Source organism: Aspergillus caelatus (genome assembly GCF_009193585.1).
Source record: "Aspergillus caelatus strain CBS 763.97 unplaced genomic scaffold BDV27scaffold_244, whole genome shotgun sequence".
NCBI classification, from domain to species: Eukaryota; Fungi; Ascomycota; class Eurotiomycetes; order Eurotiales; family Aspergillaceae; genus Aspergillus; species Aspergillus caelatus.
In genome coordinates, this window is record NW_022475507.1 from 1 (window position 1) to 24,149 (window position 24,149).

General features: G+C 47.2%; 10 protein-coding genes across 10 annotated transcripts; 3 read left to right on the plus strand and 7 right to left on the minus strand.

Moving 5' to 3' along the window:
* Positions 1 to 1,297: 1,297 nt before the first annotated feature.
* Positions 1,298 to 3,788, minus strand: BDV27DRAFT_49716 (allantoate permease family MFS transporter). The gene is made up of 8 exons (XM_032076777.1): positions 3,089 to 3,788; positions 2,939 to 3,034; positions 2,726 to 2,870; positions 2,612 to 2,672; positions 2,141 to 2,560; positions 1,735 to 2,083; positions 1,495 to 1,675; positions 1,298 to 1,434 (listed from the first exon to the last, which is right to left on the minus strand). The coding sequence occupies exons 1-8, from the start codon at positions 3,327 to 3,329 to the stop codon at positions 1,383 to 1,385; spliced, it is 1,545 nt and encodes a 514-aa protein (XP_031922863.1). The 5' UTR covers positions 3,330 to 3,788; the 3' UTR covers positions 1,298 to 1,382.
* Positions 3,789 to 4,738: 950 nt separating this feature from the next.
* On the plus strand, positions 4,739 to 5,845 carry BDV27DRAFT_162286 (mitochondrial carrier domain-containing protein; the record flags this gene model as incomplete). Its single annotated transcript, XM_032073362.1, has 3 exons — positions 4,739 to 4,768; positions 4,821 to 5,013; positions 5,064 to 5,845. The coding sequence occupies 3 exons, from the start codon at positions 4,739 to 4,741 to the stop codon at positions 5,843 to 5,845; spliced, it is 1,005 nt and encodes a 334-aa protein (XP_031922864.1).
* Positions 5,846 to 6,341: 496 nt separating this feature from the next.
* On the minus strand, positions 6,342 to 7,523 carry pyrG (orotidine-5'-phosphate decarboxylase pyrG). Its single transcript, XM_032068566.1, has 3 exons — positions 7,483 to 7,523; positions 7,236 to 7,426; positions 6,342 to 7,170 (listed from the first exon to the last, which is right to left on the minus strand). The coding sequence occupies exons 2-3, from the start codon at positions 7,390 to 7,392 to the stop codon at positions 6,494 to 6,496; spliced, it is 834 nt and encodes a 277-aa protein (XP_031922865.1). The 5' UTR covers positions 7,393 to 7,426; positions 7,483 to 7,523; the 3' UTR covers positions 6,342 to 6,493.
* Positions 7,524 to 9,198, minus strand: BDV27DRAFT_135554 (Glycerophosphoryl diester phosphodiesterase family-domain-containing protein; the record flags this gene model as incomplete). The annotated part of the gene is made up of 6 exons (XM_032068567.1): positions 9,176 to 9,198; positions 9,059 to 9,099; positions 8,747 to 8,904; positions 8,415 to 8,700; positions 7,937 to 8,346; positions 7,524 to 7,849 (listed from the first exon to the last, which is right to left on the minus strand). Coding segments are annotated over exons 4-5 (604 nt in total), but the record flags the coding sequence as incomplete, so codon positions are not given.
* Positions 9,199 to 11,724: 2,526 nt separating this feature from the next.
* BDV27DRAFT_135557 (MAPEG family protein) lies at positions 11,725 to 12,648 on the minus strand. The gene is made up of 3 exons (XM_032068568.1): positions 12,480 to 12,648; positions 12,283 to 12,418; positions 11,725 to 12,173 (listed from the first exon to the last, which is right to left on the minus strand). The coding sequence occupies exons 1-3, from the start codon at positions 12,509 to 12,511 to the stop codon at positions 11,886 to 11,888; spliced, it is 456 nt and encodes a 151-aa protein (XP_031922867.1). The 5' UTR covers positions 12,512 to 12,648; the 3' UTR covers positions 11,725 to 11,885.
* Positions 12,649 to 12,915: 267 nt separating this feature from the next.
* On the minus strand, positions 12,916 to 15,046 carry BDV27DRAFT_135559 (putative diacylglycerol O-acyltransferase (DgaT)). The gene is made up of 4 exons (XM_032068569.1): positions 14,396 to 15,046; positions 14,291 to 14,331; positions 13,224 to 14,229; positions 12,916 to 13,167 (listed from the first exon to the last, which is right to left on the minus strand). Exons 1-4 carry the CDS (start codon positions 14,673 to 14,675, stop codon positions 12,959 to 12,961), a joined length of 1,536 nt encoding a protein of 511 aa, XP_031922868.1. The 5' UTR covers positions 14,676 to 15,046; the 3' UTR covers positions 12,916 to 12,958.
* A 95-nt stretch (positions 15,047 to 15,141) lies between these two features.
* Positions 15,142 to 17,571, plus strand: BDV27DRAFT_49787 (WD40 repeat domain-containing protein). Its single transcript, XM_032076779.1, has 4 exons — positions 15,142 to 15,429; positions 15,556 to 15,671; positions 15,728 to 15,928; positions 16,007 to 17,571. The coding sequence occupies exons 1-4, from the start codon at positions 15,336 to 15,338 to the stop codon at positions 17,426 to 17,428; spliced, it is 1,833 nt and encodes a 610-aa protein (XP_031922869.1). The 5' UTR covers positions 15,142 to 15,335; the 3' UTR covers positions 17,429 to 17,571.
* Positions 17,571 to 18,297, minus strand: BDV27DRAFT_49782 (uncharacterized protein). Its single transcript, XM_032076778.1, has 2 exons — positions 17,895 to 18,297; positions 17,571 to 17,834 (listed from the first exon to the last, which is right to left on the minus strand). The coding sequence occupies exons 1-2, from the start codon at positions 18,182 to 18,184 to the stop codon at positions 17,714 to 17,716; spliced, it is 411 nt and encodes a 136-aa protein (XP_031922870.1). The 5' UTR covers positions 18,185 to 18,297; the 3' UTR covers positions 17,571 to 17,713.
* Positions 18,298 to 18,450: 153 nt separating this feature from the next.
* On the plus strand, positions 18,451 to 21,063 carry pex8 (putative peroxisomal membrane protein Pex17). Its single transcript, XM_032076780.1, has 4 exons — positions 18,451 to 18,620; positions 18,680 to 19,677; positions 19,732 to 20,180; positions 20,233 to 21,063. The coding sequence occupies exons 1-4, from the start codon at positions 18,547 to 18,549 to the stop codon at positions 20,788 to 20,790; spliced, it is 2,079 nt and encodes a 692-aa protein (XP_031922871.1). The 5' UTR covers positions 18,451 to 18,546; the 3' UTR covers positions 20,791 to 21,063.
* Positions 20,975 to 21,814, minus strand: BDV27DRAFT_162294 (protein-S-isoprenylcysteine carboxyl O-methyltransferase; the record flags this gene model as incomplete). Its single annotated transcript, XM_032073363.1, has 2 exons — positions 20,975 to 21,063; positions 21,142 to 21,814. 2 exons carry the CDS (start codon positions 21,812 to 21,814, stop codon positions 20,975 to 20,977), a joined length of 762 nt encoding a protein of 253 aa, XP_031922872.1.
* Positions 21,815 to 24,149: the final 2,335 nt, after the last annotated feature.

A 24,149-nucleotide genomic window follows, 5' to 3' on the forward strand; every position in this document is an offset into this window, starting at 1 on the left:
ACAACATAGCACGAGATGGTTTTCATGTCCAGTATCAAAAAAAAAAAAAAAAAAAAGCTCACAGAAGAAAGAACAAAAAAAATTCTTCTTGCAAAAAACACATACTGGCACAAAGCAAATCAACAGGGTATTCCAAACCGGATATGCATTCATATACGGGCCCTTGGTTGGGTGGTTGGGATGGGCCTGGGTTATCAGGCAGTTGTGAGCTGCTTGATAACAAGTCTTTATATCCTTAGATTCGAGTGAGTGATGCCTTTCTCTGATCTTGTTTGACTGGTATACTGACTTGGTGATGAAATCGGCTTGAAAACAGTTTGATGTAGGATCCTTCCCTTTCAGAAACAAAGGCTGACAAGATATGCGGACAGCGGAGGTTGGTGGCATCTCACCTTTATCAACCGGTAAGTAAGCCTCTTCGATACTTTGTCTTGAGACTCAACCTGACTAATGTTTATTTGACAAAGACAGGCAGAGCGACATCGCCTTTTTCTCTTACCACTTCACGCTTTCTTGGGGATAACCACCGCCATCTACGTATCTCTTCCAATGCCTTGAATTCCCTACATATGAAGATCCGAAGGTTCCAGATCCACCGTGGGGATCAAGGGGAATGCACTAGGATCTGCTCGCGGAGGATGGGAATAGGATTGTTTCGAGTGAAGGAGACGATGGGCTGAGAGGACAATGGAGAGGGCAAACCCGGCGACTGCTGTATTTGCAACCTACACGGTCATATGAAAATGGAGAGGGATGAACAAATATGTTAAGTGTATATATGAAAAAGTAATGATTGGATACATATTACTGTTTGACCATATTCCTTGCTATGTTTAAGTTCTATTCAAGTGGTACTGTAGGCCGGTGACATACCCATATTTCACCGCTGAGAGAGGAGCACACCGGGTTCTTTAGGTAATCCTGCCATATTCAAAGGCCATATATACAAAGGAAGCGGATATAAGTAATCCGTTAAATATCTGGCAAAATAACCGGTTATGGAACTCTAGCTGTGCGATCTGACTTGCCCCGCGATGCCACTAAGCGAGAGCTTCTTTATGAACTCAGCAGAAGATATAGAAGCTGACTTATTACTTAGAAAACCAAGTATCATTGACACGTTCCTCTACTAGCCAAGTCTTAGCATTGAACTTGCCTTTATTGATCTCCCACTGCTATTTTACCGCTCTGACTACAGTACATCCGGCTCGGCACAATAGCAGGTCACAGTATCAAGCGTACCGTGTTCAAGAAACACTTCCTTACACTTTACATGTCCCGTTTTGGATAGACATATCAATATTGGGTGAAAGGTGTACAATGGTCGTTGATAAGTGTCATCATATTCTGCGTAACAAAGTCAAGTACATGAATAAAAGAATCTACAACGAATAATGAAACTCATGGTTCTCCCGGTCAGTGAGATCCAACCATCTAGACCCCCATTAGTGACCTATACTTTCATGATAAAGACAAGATAGGGACGACACTTACTCTTGATTCTCCAGTCGTACGTAGCCTGAGCTCTCCGTGATCTGGATCTTCTTCGCATTCTGTTTGCTATACCACCACCAGATGAAGGCCAAGAGAAACAAACAGACGCCCCAGCAGACAATGATCGTGATCTCGGCGGGAACATAGCGAGGCTCATCTTCGGGGCGGAAGATTTGAGGACCTATACAGATGACGCTGTTAATTTCCGATCGGATCTAGGTCAAAACGATGCGGACATACCGATGATATTTCCTGCACAGTAGCCGATCAAAAATAGTGCAGCAACGGTGGTCTTCTTGGTATAACCGGCGACGTTGGAGGAGACCATCGAGAGCAAGGCCACGAATGGAGTCGGACTTGCTTGGGTCATGTAGTAACCGATCAGACGTCCGACATTGTTTTCCAGGGGGAGAGCAACGATGAGGATCATGCCCACTATGGCAGTAATTAGGCCGCCGGTGCTGCAAAGGAGTCGCTGGCCCGTGTATTGGCCGGCGTAACCGTTGAGAACTAGAGCGACAACCTCAACCGCGCCGCCGGGAGTACCATACAGGAGACTCTGTTGGGCAGTGTAGCCAAAGCTAGTAATCTGATGGTAATTTAATTAGTCATTGAGTCTCAGTTCAGTACGAAAGGGGGCACTCACCAGCTGGTTGAAGAAGTTTGTGATACCACCGTTTGGAATATTGGCGATAAGCGCAAAGAAGAAGAACGCCCAAGTCATGGGGTCTAGGAGTGCTTCCTTGACCTGGTAGAGCTTGAAGTGCTTGTTTCCGATGCCCTGTTGGTTTTCTCGAACGCGAGCGACGGCGAGAACACGATCTTCTTGCTTAAGCCAGCGGGCGTTCAGTTGGTTATCTGGGACTATCCAGAGGAATATAATGCCAAGCACAACGGTTAATAGACCCGTGCAAAGGAAGACAATCTTCCACGGCGCGATGGCTGAGCCGTGCCTTTCTGTGCCGACTGCGATGCCGTACGCCACAAAGCCGCCTAGGATCTGACCCCAGCCATTGAAGCTAAACCAGATGTTGACACGGCTGCCTTGTTCACTCTTGGTGTACCACTATGCGAGAGATGTCAGAAACCGTTGTTGTACGGAGGACTTGAAACGCACCTGCGAGGTCAACAGAGCAAAGCCTGGTGTAACAGAGGCTTCGAAGACACCAAGGAAGAAACTAACGAGAAATTGTCAGCCGTTGTTAGTGATTGTGGCAGGGTGTGGTCTGACCGAATAGCGATGGCTCCAGAATAGTTACTGACAGCGGCGAAACAACAAAGAATGGCTCCCCAAATAATGATGCAAGCCGCGGAGTATTTACCCAAGGGGAGGCGCTGGAGCAATCGGTTGGTGGGATATTCCCATGCCAGATACCCTACATTTCAAGCCGTGTCAGTTTAACCAACAGTGTATTTTCATACTTGGGGTCATTGTTTGACGGACCGAAATAAAATAAACTGCCTAGCCATTGATATTCGTCGCCTTGCAAGTTCAGGTCCGGTTTGAGTCCCATGACGCTAGCATAGGATAGAGTCGTTTCTGCTCAGGATTAAAGGTTATGAATGCCGAGGTTAGAGGCGAAGAACAACATACTGTCCAAATAGTTCATTCCATATACAAAACACATAATCGGCATCATATGCCAGTCAATGATTCTTAGAAGTCGCTTATTTGTGGCAGCATCGAGCTCGATCGCTTCGCCATGGAGTTCCTGAAAGGCTTTCAATGCCTCGTCTGCATCCTGGGCATGTTCTTTCAGCTCTGGATCGACGTGCCCCTTGACGTCTTTCTCCATATCGACGGTAGCAGGTGAGGAAGTCTTCTCATCCGCCATTTTTTTTTCTAATATTTTGGTGTGGGAAGGGATGAGAGAGAGAGTACGAGACACCAAAAGAGATCGTAAGGGACGGTGAGAATGCCTTTACATATGTGCGCACGCCTCCTCATCCGCAGGGGTCATGGCACTAGGGGATGGAACGATTGCTATCTGAGCTGGCATAGATTAGACTTCATCGGCACAACCGCCATCCACAGATAAGCCGCCGATTACCTGGGGTACGCCAACTACTAGTCGTAGTGCGTCCACTATGACGGCAAGCTTATCGTTCATGGCCAATCCCATGCAAGCACAGCGGCTTGGGTTCCGCGTGAGTTCCGTACGCTGGAGCTTAAGAAATGAGGGGGAAAGAGGAGAAGAATAACAAAAAGCAATCGGGTGGAGAGAATAGGCGATGAGACGATTGATCCATTGGATAAGACAGCCGAGTATCTCTATCACGAGGAGAAGTTAAACTAGTAGTTGTATACATAATGGGATGCATGATAAGACAACCACAAAGAGTAGTAGTAGTGTCCCCCTCACTTATCTGGCGGACATTTCCGCTGCCAAGGGAGCTTACCCTCTTCAGAGTCCAGTAGTCTCACTGGTTTGTCGATCTGCATCTGCCAAGAGGAGGAGAGAAGTAACTTTAGCACTTCCAGAGATAGGGTAGAGTAAGAGTAAATACCACCTCGTACTTTTTTTTTTTTTTTTTTAATTAATCCACGTCGGCATTCAAATATAAAGCCGACAAACATCGGGAGATTCTCGGATATAATATTGAGATCCTCCTCCGTATATTTTTCTTCTGTTCCCTCGCGAAGTCTAGCTTGAATATCTTCCTCCAGGTCAACCAACGATTTAAGCTTATCAGTTAGACTAGAATCTCCATATCTCCATATCTCCTTATCAACTTGACATTTAATCCACTCACTAAAGCGATTGCAGTGGGCCTTTGCTACCACCTTTCCCCGTTAAGGAGCTTATCGATAACAGACCAGTAGTAATAAATTATCAATGATTTTCGAGTACGCGTCAACATCGCGAACAAACCAAGAAACTATATGCATATACTTTTTACACCTGATGTGTATATACCTCTACTATAAAAATTAAAGTTGTTTTAATCTATCGGTAAAGAGCAAGAGAAAAAAATATCTCAATGGGAAATTTCCAGCAATATCAGTCCTCGAATCGGTTCCCGCGGAGCCCGGAATAAACTCATCCAATAGTGAAAAAGCTTCGCTGCCTGGTATCAACTCTAATATCTACCTACATCACTGTATTCTAATATAGCAATTGACTATGGCCTGTCTCAAAGTATAGAAAGAAAACTCAAAGCCTCATGAGGTGATGTCTGCCAAGACAGTTGCAACGTCCACAATTGAACATCCTCGTCCTCCCGTGTCTTGTCGACCGCCAATATGTCCGCCGAGCCACTCAGTATATTACTGGTATATTCCTACCCCCTTGGATAGACAGCACATATTGACTTTGGGGAACTAGGCAAGCACAGCCGCATCTCTCTCACTAGATCTATTCATCCATCCCTTGGATACGATCAAAACCCGCATCCAGTCTCGTGAATACTCACAGTTCCTGAGAACCAACACAGGAACAAGCATATGGAGACATCCGGGGATATTCCGCGGCCTTTACCAAGGCATCGCAAGCGTCACCGCTGCCTCGTTTCCCACAGGTCGGTGCTACCCAAACTATATTCAAAGATCCAAGAGTAACGAATCAAAGCGGGTGCATTTTTCATCACGTATGAGTATACACAGTCAGGGCTCCAAGTCATACACCAAAAGCTTGGAACGCAAAAGTCTAGCTCAGCTCAGATCTTTTCCGATTTTTGTGCGGCCTCCGTTGCGGATCTTGCAGCTTGTGGAGTCTATGCTCCGGCTGATGCATTGAAACACAACGCGCAGATGATCCAATCACACCAATCGGACGCATCAGCACACGTGGCTGGGGGGAAAATGGGCGGTGTAGCCCAAAAAGCAACACGATTAGCTTTCAAGAAGTTTATCAACCCTAAACAGCTTTGGAGCGGATACCCTGCTCTTGTGGCGCATAGCTTGCCAGTGTCGGCAATTCAGATGCCTCTGTACGAGACTTTTCGGTGTCGCATTTCTGAGTATAAATTTGGAACTCAAGAGGAGGTGTTGGAAAGACCAAGAGGTTATGGCAAGAAACAGGCCCACTTGACATTGGGAGAGACCGCTGCGACAGCCGCGATAAGTGCTGCAGTGTCTGGCGGTATAGCCAGTGTCCTGACAGCACCTATGGATATGGTCCGGACACGAATCATGCTTGATGCTGCAGACACAACCGTACCGCAGAAGAAAAGGATGATCAATATCGTACGGGAGATCGTACGAACGGATGGCCCGAGGGGGCTATTCCGAGGGTGTGCTATCAACACGTTCATGGCGGCCGTCGGATCAGGATTATACTTTGGTCTCTACGAGAGCACCAAGTGGTGGTTAGGCTCTGACTCGATGAAACACCGTGCCATGTTAGACTAGGGGGTGATGGGAAATCTTGTATATAATTGTGTTTGTTTGTACGATAGTGGCCGACTGTACATTAGTGATACCCCCCTCTAAGAAAATAGATCAATCTCCAGCAGCACCTTCAGGGAAAATCCAGTCTTAGCTACAGTTATCTGTAGACCGCGCAAACTGCTAACTTTCAGGTTACGTCAGTCCACCCCTGAGTGTATTGACCCTGCTAGGGTAAAGTAATTTCGGTGGATGTACCCACAATTAGTCAATGCCCCCTTCCTGTAACTTTTTTTTTTTTTTTGAGACTCTCGCGAAATTAAAATATGAGGCGAGAAAGTTAAGTGCCAGATATACGACAGCTGTCTTTGAACCCACCTAGGTTGGAATTGTGAGTGACTACAAACGAGTCGGTCAGGGTGGATCAGCTACTTAGCCCTGATCTAAGCCGACTACAACCTATATCGTAAGGGTTGGTTCAGACATTGTCCACTTGACTCTAACTTTGAGTTCACCCATATACTGAGGTAGGCGTCTTATTCATATGGAGAGGGTATCTCTTAGCACCGGCCGATCATAGATACATAGTGGTCATTTTGAGTGCTAAATTTATCATTCGCATCATACTTGCGACATGTTGCCATTAAGAAGCACGTATCAGCTACACCCTACTTATTGCGCGCCAACACGCTTCATGTATGCATCCCATCCCTCCTTCTGGTACCGCCGAGCCGCCTCCACGGGATCGGGAGCAGCATAGATTCCGCGGCCAGCAATAATAAAGTCGGCACCGCGTCCAACAGCTGACTCAGGAGTTTGGTACTGCTGTCCCAACTTGTCTCCCTTCGACGAGAGGTTGACACCTGTCGTGAAGACGACGAAGTCCTCATCCTCCGAAGGCGAGCTAACTTCGGACTGAACCTCCCCCAGGTGACGCGTCGAGACAAATCCCATCACGAACTCCTTATACTTCCGAGCATAGTCAACAGAAGAAGTAGTATATTGACCGGTAGCCAAAGATCCCTTGGATGTCATCTCCGCAAGGATCAAAAGTCCCCTCTCGGAGCCGTAAGGGAAGTCCTCGGCCGAAGCAGTCTGGGCCAGAGCCTCGACGATACCCTCACCAGGCAGAATACTACAGTTGATGATGTGGGCCCACTCGGAGATGCGCAGAGTGCCACCATGGTACTGCTTCTGGACTGTGTTTCCGATATCGATGAACTTGCGATCTTCGAAGATGAGGAAATTGTGCTTTTCTGCAAGGGCCTTGAGACCGGTGATGGTTTCTTCGCTGAAATCGGAAAGGATGTCGATGTGAGTCTTAATCACGGCAATGTACGGGCCGAGTCCTGTTATACATTCCACCATTAACTATTACTAGATCATATGTAAGTGGCATCACCGGTGCGCATACGGTCAGCCAAATCCAGCAGCTCTTTGGTGGTTGTCACGTCAGCGGAAACGGTGACGTTGGTTTTCTTGGCCTCGGCAACCTCGAAGAGCTTCTTTACAAGGGCATTGGGGTGCTTGCTAGCGCGTGCGCTATAGGTCAATTGCGACTTGGAGGACATGTTGGCGATGGAGGGGTAGCGCGGGGTTCTGCAACTATTGTATAAATGAGCACTCAGTGGTTGAAACCGGCTTATTCAGTAGACTAGTACTCCAAGTTTTCAGTAATCAGACAAAAATAGTCAGGATGTCAATTTAATAACTCCAACTCGTGGAATGAATGGTAAATACAAACTGTACGATAATCGCCGCGAAAAATTAAAATGAATCTATGGAGGGGAGTCTGCACTAGCCACACGTTCCTCAGCCTGTGGGGTGAGCCACATGCCTCATCTGGACCAAACACAGCAGTGCAGTCACATGCAGATAAGATTAGGGCTTAGCCTTAGGGTACCGTTCGCGCGGGGATCATGCCTAGCCTTTATGGTTGCTTTTGATATGATGATATCCTCTCAAGGACATCGCAATCAGCCCAACTCTATCGGTCATAATAAGGTCAATACCAGCGGCGGCTTGGGCCTGGAACGGTTCTATTAGCTACTAAACAACTTCTATATCGCAATTTGAAAACACTAAGATTTAGTGTAGGTAGTAAGATACACTTACCTTCGCATTTTCTGGTATATTGTTTTGAGATCCATTGGATTCACAGACCAATCCTGAACGCTGTACATATCTAACAAGTCTAGGTCACATTACCAGCGCCTCAGGCGCAAGGACAAGACCAAACAAATTCCATTTCTTGGCAAATCGGACAGCGGACTGTATACTGGCGGCCCTCATTTCTCGATCCGTAACTGGAGGTTTGCCGGCATTAGTGATGAACATCACAGGATACATATGTTGCTTGATGGCCAATAATATGCAGATCTCGGGGGTAAATGAGGATAGGATAATAGTCCGCTTCTTGTTGCCGCAAGAAAAGAGTTTCTCAAGTGCTTTGTCGATGAAGGTGTTGATTTCAATAGCTACGAGTCTTACACCTGCATTTATCGCTTCATGAAGCCTGGGGTACTCTTCATTGGGACGTTATTAGCCTTGTCTCTTACCAATCAAGAAGCATCAGTGACAGCAGATAGCATACTTATCTCGATATTGAAGTTGATTGATTCAGGCAGCTCTTCTAGTGTTGTGAAGGAATCTTGGATAAAGTCACCTCTAGTATTAGGCTTGAATGCCTTGCTGACAAAGTCAACTGTATACTTCATTCTCTCACGAATTTCTCTAGCTCCCCTCTCGTGGACTTTGCTTAATGATCGAGATCGTGGCTTAGCTGGAATAATCTGGGTGGATATAGGCTGTGCATTCGCTTTTCCAAGTACAGATACTGAATCCCCTCGTGGCGACTGAATATTGCTTGCGTGCATGAACTTTGACGGGTGAGAATCAGCTCAAATTGAACCCGAAGATACTGACCTGATCAAGAGTTAAGTCATGAATAGGGATATCGGTTCCTGATTCGCTCAGAGATAAGTCAAGGTATATGATGGGCACGAGGTCTCTTGTTAACTGGACATCTGACTAAATTTTAGTGCACATGCAAGGTGCGATCTGTGAAATCTTGTTATACCAAACTGTCATAGGTGTCAGTCGCGTTCGCTTCATATATTAGTAAATTATTCTTATCTCAACAATTGAGGCGCCTTGCTTTGAAGCCAAAAGAAATGACTAGATCTGATGCTAGGTAGGCAAGGATCTAATTTCAATGATTTTAAAAGTGCTGTGTACCTCTATGGTATTTTCTCCTATCTGGAGATAATCGCGGCTGACTGTGTTTTGCCCGAGATCTGATTACACGTTACTGTTCTATTATAGAGGAGGAGGAAGTAATAATATAACACATACCTCTATGACCAACTAGCTGCACCCCTTCTTCAGTAACAAGAGACTTAACCAATGGACTGACACGTTGGGATATTGGTCTAGAGATAACGAAAGTGAAAGTGACCTTTCCCAGAACATCAAGTGTATCCTTCTCAAGGATCGGAACTGTACGTTCTCTAATGAGGCTTTCACGGTTTCTTCCGAAATAATCGCCGGGGCTTCCTATCAGAGCCGTACCACCCCCCAGAAGGTTATGTTCCTTTGTCAAGTTAGAGCTAGCGTGGAGGAACTTTAAAAAAAATCCAGGCTCTGTCTGGGTCTGTAAAATGGAAAACGAAAGGTTCGTTGGTCATATCAGTCAATAAAGGTAGCTCTATAAGCTGGCTCAGACTTTCCCTCTCTGAGATTGAAATTTCCATCAAGAAGCCGGTGTTCATAGAGATTAGCTCCTTCAGAGGGCGACCTCTCAGTTCAACAGCCTTTACCTGTTTTCCGGTTTGCAGGACGCCCAGATTGATGATTAGGCAGTGACGATCAGTCTTAAACGACATAGTGGTTTGAAAAGTTGGCTGCATAGGTGTGCTAGCAGGCCCACCGAAGGGATCCTCAGTGCCCAACGAAGTGAGCATCCCAGCCAAAGTCAGATGGCCTCTTACTGCGGCATGTTCTTTAGCAGTCCACCCCCAATAATCATGAATGCCCTGTTTTGATCCCGCTTTCAAGAGAAGTTTTGCCACAGCGTGGTGGCCCTTCACGCATGCAATGAATAAAGGAGTCCAGCCATGCACAGTCTCTGGGACATTAAGATCTGGATATCTTCCATGCTCAAGAAGTATGTCCACATATTCTTCATTTCCACTGCGAGCCGCAGCATAAATGGCTGTCTCTCCATGATGTTCTTTCCGCGGAGCCCAAGTTGCTTAACGGCAAAAGAGAACCAGTTTCTCTGTGGCTCAGCACAAGACGCTTTAGGGGTGCATTGAGAGCTCATTCTCACTGTAGTAGGCTCTTCAAAGATCCCTTGCCGACCGGAAATCATGATCATTTGATTCAATATCTCGTTGTCCAGTGCGATGTGATATTGAGCGAATACTTGCGAAAGCAGATACTCAGCAGCCTGCTTAGAAAGACAGGCAACTGAGCGACCGGCTAAATCACGGGCAATTTCCTGGAAGCGTGGCATCGTTGTGGTATTATTTGAGTACATCGCTTCCAACAGCTTAGACAATTCTGGAGCATCATCATCTATAACAGCGCGATTCAAGGCTCTGATAGGGCCACCGGAAAGGGAAGGGTGACTGGAGACATTTTTCAGACAAAATTTGGTGTTTGAATAAAACTTCATATCAGAACGGATTTGGATGATGCTGCCCATCAGTTCGTTTAGACTTCCAGTATACTTCAACCATGATTCATCTCGATCAGCCTCCAACTTGACCCACTTCGCTTTAGGACCTCCATCAATTCCATCAATCTCCCCGGTCGAGGTGCTAAAATTCGCGAATTTGGCAAACACTCTCTGGACTGCTTCTTTGTTGACTCGATAATACCATTGCAACTTTTCTGAATCCTTACGAAGCTCTAGCACTGCCTTAAGAACGTTCTCTAACTCGCAGGAGTTTGAGCATCTTGCTCCTGTCAAGGTGTTTGCTTCTGGAGTCAATCCTTTGGAAATCTCCTCTCCCCTCTGCCTCAGGAGAACATAGTTCTCGTGATGAACGTCGCTGAAGCAATGGATGCTACATTCAAGGAGGCTATATACGTCTACAACGAATGTTAATGATTTTTCTAGGGTACAGAAGATAGTAACGGACCTGTGAAATCCGGTTGCCTTTCTATAAAATCGACTCTTCTGATAGCCGTTTCAGTCCGAATCGCATGATCACTTTGGGTAAAGTGGAGCAGTACTAGTAGGTAATATGAAGATCCAGCTAACGAAAAATGAAGTTAACATGTGAATCATCAACATCTCGGTACCTCGATAATTTCACATGTGTTACTGCAGGACGCAAGAGCTTTTAAAGAAAGGAATCCAGTAGCTCAGAAAGTGGATTGCTTTAGTAGCTGCGGTGGCGTTTATATATAAAGAAACCGACTAGGGTACCCTGGTCCTTTACCGGATTGGATGAGTCCCCTGCCACTTCCTGTCAATAAATGTTTAGATCGGAACTGCAGCGCTAACTGAATATAGCTTATCATTGCCTTGTACTAGACATGCCGAGCCCTGATGTCCTTAGTCTTTTGTGCATATAGACTGCCTATAGGTAGCACTATCGCACTTATCCCTAGAGTGTTCCAAGAGGAGACTCGGCGATCAAACTTGCTGCTTATTGCCTCGAGAGCTACCTCACGTCTCCGTTATCAAGCCCTAAGACATTTAAGTCCGCGGTGGCTCAGATTACAGGGGCATAGAAAGACTAGGACACTTCGATGAAAACCCGGATATCTTGAATATATCGCTAGGTTTAGAGATGTGACACGATCTAAATAATCTATCAGTGTAGGAATCTATAAAAAAGTAGACTATGTGTGGTAATAATCATTTTTTAGAGTGACGATGGAGATAACTTCGACAAATCATCAATATTATAGTGAGCCCTGTCTTCCTGAGATTTTGAAATTCTTTGCTAGTGTTTCTCACGATCTCAATGGCAAATTCAGAGAATTATTTTACAACGAGACAATACTGCCCAAAACCGCAACGATACAGTCACTTACAAATAGTTGGTGTTTAGAAAGAAATTAGATCCCTCCCAACGCCAAACACACTCAGCCCCCATAGAGCACCCTGCACAAGCCAGAAAAATCCTCCAAGGTACCTTCCCTTACCCTGCGGCTTGCCCGAGTACACGTAGCCGTACAAGAAAAGCGAGCGAGCCACGAGCCAGCCGGCGCCAAGAGCGGTAGCCAGCTGTGGGTATTTCAAACCTGCAACAAGAGTAAAGAGCATGGTCTGGGGAGCATTTTCGAGGAAGTTGGCGTGCGCGCGCTGGGCGCAGTTGAATTGTTCCGCTTTAGCCTGTCGGGGCATATTCTGTTAGCTCTTATCGAGGTCGCCTATGTCTGTGCGACAATATATTCTGAAAGTCGTGGTAAGTGAGACAGTGAGGGGAGAATGGAGGTCTTACATTCGACTTGCACTGTTCGACAGTCGCATAGCTGTGAGGGTAGGGAACTTTGGCTTCCTTGCGAAACCCCGACACGACCATTCCATGGAGAAAGCTGAGCACAGGGATAGCTCCAAGCGCGACGCCAATAACGGCACTAGAAGCTCACAGTCAGTCAAAGATGGTCTTGGTGCCATCTGGAATGGGGATAAACTTACCCGTAGTTGTCGGGGACGGTTATCGCGACCATTATGAAGAGTAAATTAAAAATTAATCAAGGGTAGACGGTCGATTGATCTTTTGGTTGTTTTTCGGGGTGCAGTGGGATCTAGAACCATAAATAGTGCCGATTTCCTGACGTCAGGAACTCGGAAAAGTAGATTTCCATTCGGAGTCCCGACGAACCGACATCCGTTATGCTCACTAATTATTTGGGGCCGTCCGTTCTTGTAGGCTCTACAACACGAAGCGATGTATAATACTGAACCTTAGTGCCTCTCAGGTGCAGGCTGACAGCCAATCATAGCATACTTCAAGAGAAGGCATCCATAGGAGATACGTGTACTTTCCCGTCACACTCTACTGAAGGACTCTGAGAACAACTTGACCAGGATGATAACTACTGTGCCTGATTTGAGAAACGGTGGTCGATTGAACACCTCACATCTATCGTTGTTATATGTATTACAAGAAAATATCATCCCTGGGTCATTTTGCTAACGCTGCCATACTTCGCCTGCCAAGCGAAGAAATACAGCAGGGCCCCCAAAGGTTGTCCAACCACGCAAAAGCTAACCCAAAATATTGAGTTCCCAATTACCTTCCCTGAAGGATCTTTCATCTTTTCTAATGGGGCGGTGATGGCGATCAGTGGCAGCTGGAACAACATTCCTACGAGAGCGACACCTTGTTATCGGTTAGCTTGAAACAAACATTCACAGGGCATGCGCGATTCTCGGTACCTATCATATTATGCGTAGGGATTCCCACAAGCAGTTCGTGCAGAAGGGCCGAAACTAGAAAGACAACAGTGCTTGCCGTCAAAGGACTATATCCCCGTCCAATCAGAGGCGAGTACACATGCCTCTTCATGAAGAGATAGACGGGCCTGTTCCAAGATCGCCAGTACATACCAAGACTGGAGCTGTTCCACCAGTCGAGATAGAACTCTCGGTCTCCAAACCGTAGCACTTCAGCGAGGGCATTCAAGAATGACTGGAAAAGAGCAAAAAACCCAGCAAGCCAAATGATGAGGGAGATGGTAGATAGCTTCATCACTCGCTCAAAAATGGAAGCAATGTCCATGACAGCGATTTTGTCAATAGAGTTTCGCAGGACAGGAGCAGCGTACTGGGCAGAGAGAAGCCAGATGAATATAGACAAACTTATAAATTCGAACATACGCTTGCCCACAAATGACCAACGGATTTCGGGTGACCTGGGATAAACTGGCTGATAAACCAGCGTAGGTGCCAACCAAAAATACACCAAATTCCCAAGTGTAATATTCCGTGGATATGGGCATGAGGAGTAGATCTCAGGAAGGGCGGACTCCGCGGATGGATTAAGCATCGCTTCGCGGAGATCACGATTGGTGAATGCATAGGACCAATTTTTGAGCGCCACAATAATCGCATGAACTTCGCAGAGCGTCCCGATCCCTGGGTGATGGATGTAATAATAAACGACATAGCTCGTCACCGCGAGGTTCAGCAAGGTATTGAGGATATGAAAAGATAAAGCGAACCGCCAAATCGTCCGGAATTCACGTTGTTCACGCTCGCCTTCCTCTGCTGATTTGTCTTTCTTCTTCTTTCGGCCAACGGTTTCTTTGACCCGCCTTGCTACAGCCAACTCAAGAATGTATGCAATAAACAGCTGACAAGGGACAATGATAAAGAGCATTGAGCCAAGAACTACATCTTGTTTCCGGTAGTCATGGCATCTAATGCAAATGAGAACCCCATACTATGCGATGAAACGTTCAGCTCTGTTTACCCCAAAGACTTAGTTCTACGATAACACTTACTTTCATAGAATTCTCAATAATCAATCGGAGATTCATCGCCACTAATCCAGGGGGAGAATATCAGCTTCATAGGTCACCAAGTTACTCTAGAGAAAAACATCGTACCCAGGACGATCACCATCAAATTTCGGAACCCGAGGAAACTAGTCGGAACATTGGACTCTCGGCTTAGGCTTGAGTGTTGCAACTTCGAGTGGTAGGCTGCCACATGCCGATACTTGCTCCTCCTTTTGCTTTTAGGCACTCCGCTGGCCTCACCCGTAGGAAGTGACGTTCTGGTACGAGAAGAACCGTTCATGACTTCAGAAGATGAGGACAAAGCCGCGCCGCGGATATTTACATCGCTGCTTGACGCAGATGCCTTCTCTGTCACGTCCATCTTCATATAATCTCGGAGAAACTCGGCAGTAATCCACAATGAGCACACAATGACCGAAAACAGAAAAATGAAAAATAAAACCAAAACCACGGAAGGGCTGGTAAAGCCGCGTGGAAGCGACAGCGTTGAATGTGAGGTCAATTGCGGGGATAGCTTAGAATACAGGATAACAATCCCAGCGACCGGACCAGAGAAGAGTTGATCATGACAGGGCAATTGAGGGTATTTATAGCATGAAAACAATGAAATTAGACAAGCCAGGAGCAGCACAGCGGGGCTGGCAAGGACGCATTGCAACGGTGGTTTAAAGCAAAGGCCTCTTGAGGCGACCGGGGGTTGAGAGAGCCGTTTGGTGCTAATCAGTACTTGCTCTGCCGCTTAGTGTCCCGCGGCCAATGATCATCACCGCCGCGCGCTCGGCCCAAAGTCAAGTTGCTTTTGCTCCCATTCAAATCATCAACCACGTTCACGACGAGAATCCATCCACTCTACTCCGTACCAGCCGCATGCACGCTATGGAAAGACCGTTCTAGCTGAAACCCCAGTTACTCATTTGAGGGGTTGTTGTTTGTCATTCGCTCCGCTCCGCTTTATCTTTCACCCGGTCAATGGTCGCAAACTTCCGTAAGCTTCTTTTCCTTTACAACCGAGAATAGCTTGCTTGTGATGGCATTTTACGACGAATCTGGGGCCGACTCCCAGCCATTTGGAAGACCTCAAAAACCCTATGAGGGTGGGATTGTGGGACCACGGCGACCACGTACGTTTATTTCCATGATTTGAATTTTGTTTCCCCTCCAGTATACCCATCTCTTTTTCTTTTACCGTTCTTTTGTTACTCCATCGTTCAACCACTGTGGAAGGCTAATAGCCTGCAATTCAACAGGGCTTGTCACTGATTATGGATCATCACTCGTACAATGGATGCGCACACGGCGCCCAACATACAAGGGTGGCCACCGAATGGAGACAGAAAGGCCAAGTGCAAGCTACGTAGTTGATGTAAACAGCTACACCCTACCTTGAAGACGTCGGCTAACTCACTTCCCTCATTGCAGATGCTGCCTCCGTTAGCACGAATCCATTGCCCTGTGGATACCATCCCCGTACGGCACCTACACCAATCCATTGGAAAGTCAAAGAAGCCGATCACAGTCGTAAGATGGACCCCGGAAGGGAGGCGTTTATTGACGGGTGGGCACACTGGAGAGTTTATGCTATGGAATGGAACAGCATTCAATTTTGAGACTGTGATGGATGTATGGCTTTACCTCCCCTTTTCCCCTTCTTTGTTTCAGTCTCCGATTTGCCTGGATCTCTTCTGACCAAGGAGATAGGCACATTACGACCAACTGCAAGCTGGAGTTACTTCGTTGGCATGGTCCCACAGCCATGACTGGTTAATTTCGGGCGGACAAAAAGGTGATATAAAATATTGGCGGCCTAATTTCAACAATGTCGAAACCATTGATGATGCGCACCACGATGCGGTTCGGGATCTTGCGTGGTCTCCTAGCGATACGAAATTTCTCTCCGCTTCTGACGATACGACTCTGAAGATCTTTGATTTCACCTCAAGAACCGCCGACACCGTCCTTACGGGTCACAACTGGGACGTCAAATCATGCGATTGGCACCCTACGAAAGGACTTCTCGTCTCCGGTTCGAAAGACCACCAAGTCAAGTTCTGGGATCCCCGCACGGCAAGATGCTTGACAACACTCCATAGTCACAAGAACACAGTAACCGCGACGCGGTTTTCACGTGTGAATCAAAACCTTCTCGCAACATCTTCTCGTGACCAGACGGCCAGGGTTTTCGATCTACGTATGATGCGGGACATTTGTATTCTTCGTGGACATGAAAAGCCTGTTTCTTCTCTAACATGGCACCCCATCCACAGCTCACTTATCTCGACGGGTAGCGAAGACGGTTCGCTGTACCATTACCTCCTTGACGAGCCAAACGTGCCCTCTGGACAGATTCCTACAATAGCACCTTACGACAGTCCGGATCCTGCGAACACACCTGCGCAAGTCATCTACCCTGCCCACCGGGTCCAGTATGCACATAGCGCTACAATTTGGTCACTGGATTGGCATCCACTAGGCCATATACTTGCATCCGGCTCGAAAGACAACTTCACACGGTTTTGGTCTCGAGCAAGACCGGGAGAGACTAGCTACATGAAAGATAGGTTCCACATAGGGGAAGAGGCTGCTGAGGCCCAGGGAACTTGGAGTAGGGGTTTCGGAAGACGACAAATGCGCGAGGAGGAAGAACAAGAATTACAGGATGAAGCCGAGAGCCTCGTTGATCAGAGGAAGCCGACCGGGTCTGTTCTTCCTGGAATACAGATCGCACCTCCTGGCGGGACGCCTCACAACGACGGGCTAGGCTCGCAACTACTACCAGGTATTGGTGCTCCCCAACCACCCCCAGCACCACCAGCAGGTATACCTTCATCGATGCCTCAGATGGATCCCAACCGCCTAGCCGCTCTTTTGTCTACCCAAGCCCCTCCTCAACCCAATAATATTTCTCCAAACACGGGATTGCCTGGATTTCCCATGCTTCCTGCCCTCTCAGGAACACCACCTGCCAATGTTGACCTTGCAGAGCTTCAAAAGCAGCTCATGTCACAGGGCATTCCACTACCACAAAATTTCGCTCCCCAACAATTTTCTCCCTTACCGGGTACCGGAGGCCTTCCTGGTTTGCAGGGTAGCAATACGCCCGACAATCCTTATGGAAGATGATGTGCATGTTTTGAGTTGGCCTAGGGACGATTGGCGCAATGGCAGATAGCTTGTTCGGGTTTCTGATAGCATCGGCATATGTTTGAAGAGTATCACATAATTCCTCCGGCTGTATTATAAATCGGTGTTTGAAAGGACTTTTTGACTCGCTCGATAGAGAGTAAAAATCGCATGCACAGTGCACCACGCTCTTCGTGTATAAATGCCAGTATTTGAGGTATGATTCAAGTCTCAAGCCCATGAAGGGCGCATTGTGTGAAGGCGTATCCCCTTGCTCCGTACGGATTACAGTCCACCTTGCATAGGAAAGCTCGATAAGATTAGGACCAGCATGTTGATGCCACCCCATATCATGGGAATCCACGTCGACATCCTAAAATTACCGGCTTCGTAAACGGAACCCAGACTGCTTCCCGTATTAGCTTCATAGTTCGGATATAGCTTTTGGAACTCCATGTATACTTACACTAAACCAATAATACTCCCAGCTAGAAGCGCCTCTAATCCTGCTATAATACCGTACACTAGTGGTATAGCAATACAAATCCGCCAACTTCGGCCTTGCATCGCCAGGGCCCAAGCGGCCACTGACAAATGGCTTGCCAGGTAGAATATCAGGGTCCAATAGAGCGTGAACCGCCAAATGTCCCGGGTATAGTATAGGTAGTAGACGGCAGCATTTGGTCGCGGAAAGGGATCATAGAGCGATGGGAACGCCGGTGTCTGGTAGTTGATCGGGACACGGTTGTCGGTCATTTGTCCTGACAAAGGCTTGTCGCCTTGTCAACAGGGGCAGCTGCACGAGAGAAAGTCAACTACCATGGTACCTAGCGTAGTGGGGACGGGCTAAGCTTAGTGGTATTACAGAGCGTAAAATGTAGCCGTTGTGATCACGGGAGTCATCTAAGGTTCTAGCTCGGAGCTATGTCCGGTTTGCATTGTTTGCCTCTATGCTCCCAACCTCGGCAGGTGATCCGGGGTCCTCCGCGGGTAACTGATAGTGCTGGAGACCTGTCGTCCTACTCCAATTGCCGAATACGACGGCCCTTTGGCAGGTGTCATTGTATCTTGTGCTTTGCGTGTTCCTATCATCAAGCCTAGCATTTCTGTGATCTAAGATGGCATCAGCGCGCTCTTTGGGTCGTCTCTTACGGTCGCTCCAATCTCCATCAGAACTTCAAGATGCGTTTGCGTATGATAACACCCACTTTATCACTCCGATCAAGGACCTTACTGACAACTCTTCTTCAGTCTGCTCCCCACGGCTACCGGCCTCTTGTCTGTACTCGCAAATCCTTTGAACATTACTTTGCTTGCATCACAACTGCTTGTAGCCCCTTCTATATGGGATCATGCAGTCGACCTCCACGCCTGCCGGAAGATACTCAGTGTATTCAACACTGCCGCCATGGCCATCATCCGAAACGAAGAATCCGATGACCCAAGGATACCGTACACTAAGCCTGTGAAGATAGAACGAGAAGCATGGGTCAAAGCTGTTGTCAGTGGGGCGGACGAGAAATCTCCGCGTTGGAGGCATATGCTTCTAATTGGAGGAGTCCTTCTAGGCTTTGAAGCACAGGATAGGCAAGGCTTGCCCCTCAGTGTCCGTAAAAAGCTTGAGTCAGCTCTTGTAACTGCTGCGCAGCTTGCTATTGAAGAGCTAGATCCCCACAACAAGATCGATGGTCTTTGCATAACCATGGTCTTGAATTATACGTTTCCATTGTTGTCCGACTTGGAGAGGAGCAACCTTAACTACGACCGACTATTGCCGGTAATCATAGATGCGACATTTTCATCACTGGAGGGTCTCGAGGGAGGGTCCTTTCTAGGGACAATTGATAAAGATATTGTTGAGGCACCAGGAAAGCGCTTCCAATGGTCCGCACAATCTGATACTTTCGTCCGCGTGGCAGCAATTTCCTCCAGCCCCCTCATCTCGGCACTAGGGCCACTATCCCGACTGATTGCACACGCAATTGAAAATGCGCATGACCCGAGACTCATTGCGCAATCAGTTGATCACATTGCGGACTTTGCCCGCACACTAATGACCCAATGGCGCCAGAACAAGTTATCTGAAGTTGACAAGGCCGAGGAAGCCGACTTCTTGGATGCGGAATCATTGAAGACAACTATCCCAGGCTTATGGAAACTACTCCGCAATAGCTTGTATTCGATCGTGATTGTCCTTCGAGCTATTCTTGGGAAAGTCATAAACGATCATATTTTAGCTGCGAACAGAAGTTAGTGTCATACAAGTTATATACCGATGTTTCCTTTAGCTAACCATACTTCAGGTGCACCTTTCATATCGATGCAAGCGCTTCACATACTCCGCAATTTGTATTTTATTACGTCTCGTATTGGACAAAACACTTCGTCTCAACATATGTTTGTGACTTTGACGGCGGTAGATATTCTCGCGCAATATCCAGATCTAAGTGAGAACTTCTTGAGAAGCATCAAGCCAAATGAACTCGGCCAAATACCCGCCCATCCCCTTGAGAGGTGCCTCGACCTATACTTTTTGAATACGTCAGAACTTTTCACCCCCGTGTTGTCTTCGAAATTCAGCGAAGATGTTCTCGTTTGCGCCGCGGTTCCCTACTTACCCGCTGGGGGGGATAATAATCTTCTTGAAATTTTCGAGGCTGCACATAGCGTGGTTCTCGCTGTGTTTGCAATTCCAGGGAATGCGCAGGTAGCGGCCAAACTTCTTCCATTCTATATTGACAATCTTTTTGCTGTAAGCTAGGTCCAAACACTATGAAAAATCGGGTACTGATCAAGCTTTCCAGGTGTTCCCTGACAATCTGTCCATCCGCCAGTTCCGCCTCGCTTTTAGGACCGTCCTCCAAGTTACCGCTCCTCCGTCGCCAATTGCAAACACGCAACGTCACCTGCCCTCTGTTCTACTTGAAGTCCTTCACGACCGGGCTCTGCACGCCTCGAACAAGGTCCTACCGCAACCTGCTGACAGTGGAGCTGGATTAGAAACCAGCAAGACGCCACCGCTCTCGGAGCAAGCCGCTCTCACACTTTCTTTAATCGATGGCTTGAGCTTCCTTCGGGTGGAAGACTTAGAAGAATGGCTGCCCTTGACGGCCCAACTGATCAATACCATTCGTGAGTCTGAGATGCGTACCGCCTGCGTTGAACGGTTGTGGCAGGCCTTGAGTAGTGGCGAGATGGATGTCGAGCGGGCATGTTACTGCGTAGCCTGGTGGAGCACTAAAGGTGGGCGTGAACTCGTTCTCTTTGGAAACGATCCCGGCGCTGCCGAATCGGAAGCCCATGGTCCTTATATGAGTGGTGCAGTTGGAGCCGTTGCGCCGGAAAGAGAGAGTAAACTTTGAGTTCTCTGATGGTTTGTACATACTATGGGATTTCCTTCCGGTCTAGTTGTTGTAGCGCATGGCGTTCGGTGTAGCATTTGATACCATCGCAATTTTATACAGCTGCCTGTTATGGCAGATGCCATTTCTATACAGTCTATAGACACATAGCTTTCAAACCAGCACTTCAAGCAAAATCATATAATCAATGGATGCCTGGAATTCCCACCCATGACCTCTTCCTATACTCAACATAGTCATCTCCGAAAAAGGCAATCAAGAACTTCTCTTCCCCTACACACAAATCCAAATTAGTACCAAAGCAACACACATGTGAGCAAAGAAGAAAGGGAGGGGGGAACAAAAGCTTACGAAAGATCCGACTAGAGAAGAACCTCCACAGCACCAAGGTATATCCGATAAAACAAACCACATTCCCCAATACCAATTGCGTCCCTAATCCCCACCAAAAGAACCCAAAGTAACTAGGATGGCGCAACACGGCATAGATACCATGCGTAACAAGACTATGATCTTCCTTCCGCTCGACCTGCACTGTATGGTTGAAGTTACTTCCCGCCTGCACCATCGCCAACGTGCGAACGACCTGTCCAATAATCATCAGGATGAGACCCAACGCAACCTGAATCTTCAGGCCTGGTGCGAGAACCCCCCAGTTCAGGTAGGCGGCGGTCGGCCAGAAGCGCTGGGCTAGGAGACATTCCAGCGCGGCGGAGATGTGTGCGACATTGTATGCCCAGCCATTGGAGGACAGGAGGAAGGCGGAGATGTTGGCATAGCGGGTGTTGTATGCAGCTGTTACATAGTATTCGAGGAAGTGGAAGAGGGCGAGGGAGGCGAGGAAGAATGGGATACGCCAAAGGGGGGTTTCGAGGAAGCGGAGGACAATGGTCAGGGAGATGGAGAGACCGAGGGTGGTGCCAATTAGGAATGCGCGTAGTGAGATTCCAGCGAGAGACTTTTTGCCGTTGGGGTAGTTGGAGGGGTCGAGAGGAGGAGGTGGTTTGGATGTTGAGGTAGGCATCGTTGCTGCTGCTGGTCGGGAGGAGGTCCGGTCGATAGAGAAGGAGGAGCTCGAGTTGGGTATTATAGGGTCCATAGGAATGGAAGAGGATGAAGAGGTTGAATTTGGGTCCATCCTTTTTTTGTCTTATATGAAATTTGGCTGCTTTCCCCGTGCTTTAGAGTTCCGCAACAGATGCGGTTGTGAAAGGAGAACCGGGTGGTGAATTGGCGTCGCAGTAGAAGTAGAGAGAGAGAGAGAGAGAGAGAGAGACAGATTTAATGCGTCATAATTGAGTGAAGATACAACAATGAACTTGCGCTACTGAAACTTCTCATAGAGAGAATGTTGCAACTAGAGAATACATACAAGAACAATGTGTCGGACGGAGAACAATATGAATTAATGAATATTCAACTTTCCGCCATAAACTAATTAGGTTGTCTGGTTGGTCTTACTTTACCAAAACTCCCGGCGCCAGACAAAGAAAAAATCCAGACACCCCCGCCATTTAGTGAATTGTACGATAGACACACCTAATCAACCAAATTATCTTAAAATATATTGAAATCAACTAAATTCATTGAAAATGGACTCCGAAGAAGCCCGATTAGCCAACCGGGAGAAGATGCGACAGGGGGAGCTCTATTACGCCTTTACTCCGGATTTAATTGCTGCTCGATCTCGTTGTACGAAAGCTTCTCGCCGCTTCAACAACGCCGAGGATGTCTCTCGTCGACGTCTTGTAGAGCTTTGGAGAGAGTGAGTACGGGAAGCACTTGCACAAAGAATCCTTGCATACGCAATCCATACTCAATCTTCCCCTATCTTTTGTGTGTGTTGCATCTAAGATAGACGTCTTTATACTCTCATCGTTGCGACAGCCGACCCATAAAACCAGAAGTTGCGCTACCACACGGGATACTAACTATGGTCCAGTCTTGTCCAGGACAAAACCCCTCTCCCACCCCTCAAGGACGACCCAGAAGAAGATGAAGCTCTCTTTGAGAATGAACCATGGATCGAGGCTCCCATTCGAATGGACTATGGGTTTAATGTGAAGGTGGGTGAAGGCGCCTTTATCAATGCCAACTGCCACATTATCGACACCTGTCTGGTGACGATCGGGGCACGGACCATGTTTGGTCCCAATGTGCACCTGTACAGCGGAACTCACCCTTTGGATCCTGCCCTGCGCAATGGAACCAAAGGCCCCGAATCGGGAAAGGAGATCCATATCGGTGAGGATTGTTGGTTGGCTGGGAATGTCACGGTTCTCCCCGGGGTGACAATCGGAAAGGGTGCAACTATTGGAGCTGGAAGTGTGGTCACGAAGGTACGGATATATTTTCCTCTCCATCCGCCGTCCTCTCTTGAACTCTATTGATACTTATGGTGCGCATATCGCTCAGGATGTCCCTGCTTTCCATCTGGCTGTCGGCAATCCGGCAAGGGTCATTCGAAAGATCGAAACTGCAATGGAGGTGGAATCGTCAAGTTAGGCGCTTTGTTTACCAGGTACTTGTCTATCCTGTATACTCTTTTAGAAGCTTACATCGATAAAGTGTTGGGTTCTATTCTAGATGCGCGGCTTCATTGTACATATCCAAGTAAAAGGCGATGTTTGCGGCTCTGATCCTATTCTGGAAGTTCAACATAAGTACAAGGTCATAGCTACATTTTAATGAAGTACAGACATTCATTCATTGCATTAAGGAATGGAGGTGATGCATGTGTCTCTAAAGGTCGACATAGCAACAAGGCAAAGGGGAATTACGGAGTAACTAAGTTAGAAATCTAGACCCCAACGGGGCCCACCCATCAACAATTATCAATGTATGGAGTACTTAGTACTTAGTACTTACTCGGAGTTGTGCACGGAAGCTAGAACGTGGAATGTTCCTGTGGATCTTCGTTCGGGAGCTTTTTAAGGTTGGGGAAAATTACAGGGTAAAATTAAATACTAAAAGAAGTGCTAAACAAAGGCCATTGATTAGCGGAACGATCCATGTCATTCATACTTGTCAAATGCAGGTGGAATTTTGTATCCACCGGTCAGTATGAATCATTTATTGCATCGATGCAAGGTACAGCTGAGACCCTTTGGACCTTGTATACTAGTTACTACTACTAATACCAATTACTAAGGTAGCACTTGCTCTGCTACTCATGCTTCAAACCAAGGCTGGCTGAACATCCGGAGAATGAATTAAAGTAAGGGGGATGGCAGATGCATATCAAGACACACGAAAAAGAAGGGGAAAAAAAAAGAAAAAGAAAAAAGGTTGAAATTATCTAAGATTTTCAGTCGCAAAGATTTGTTCGATCATGTTCTCGTTCTCATGCTCGCTGATCC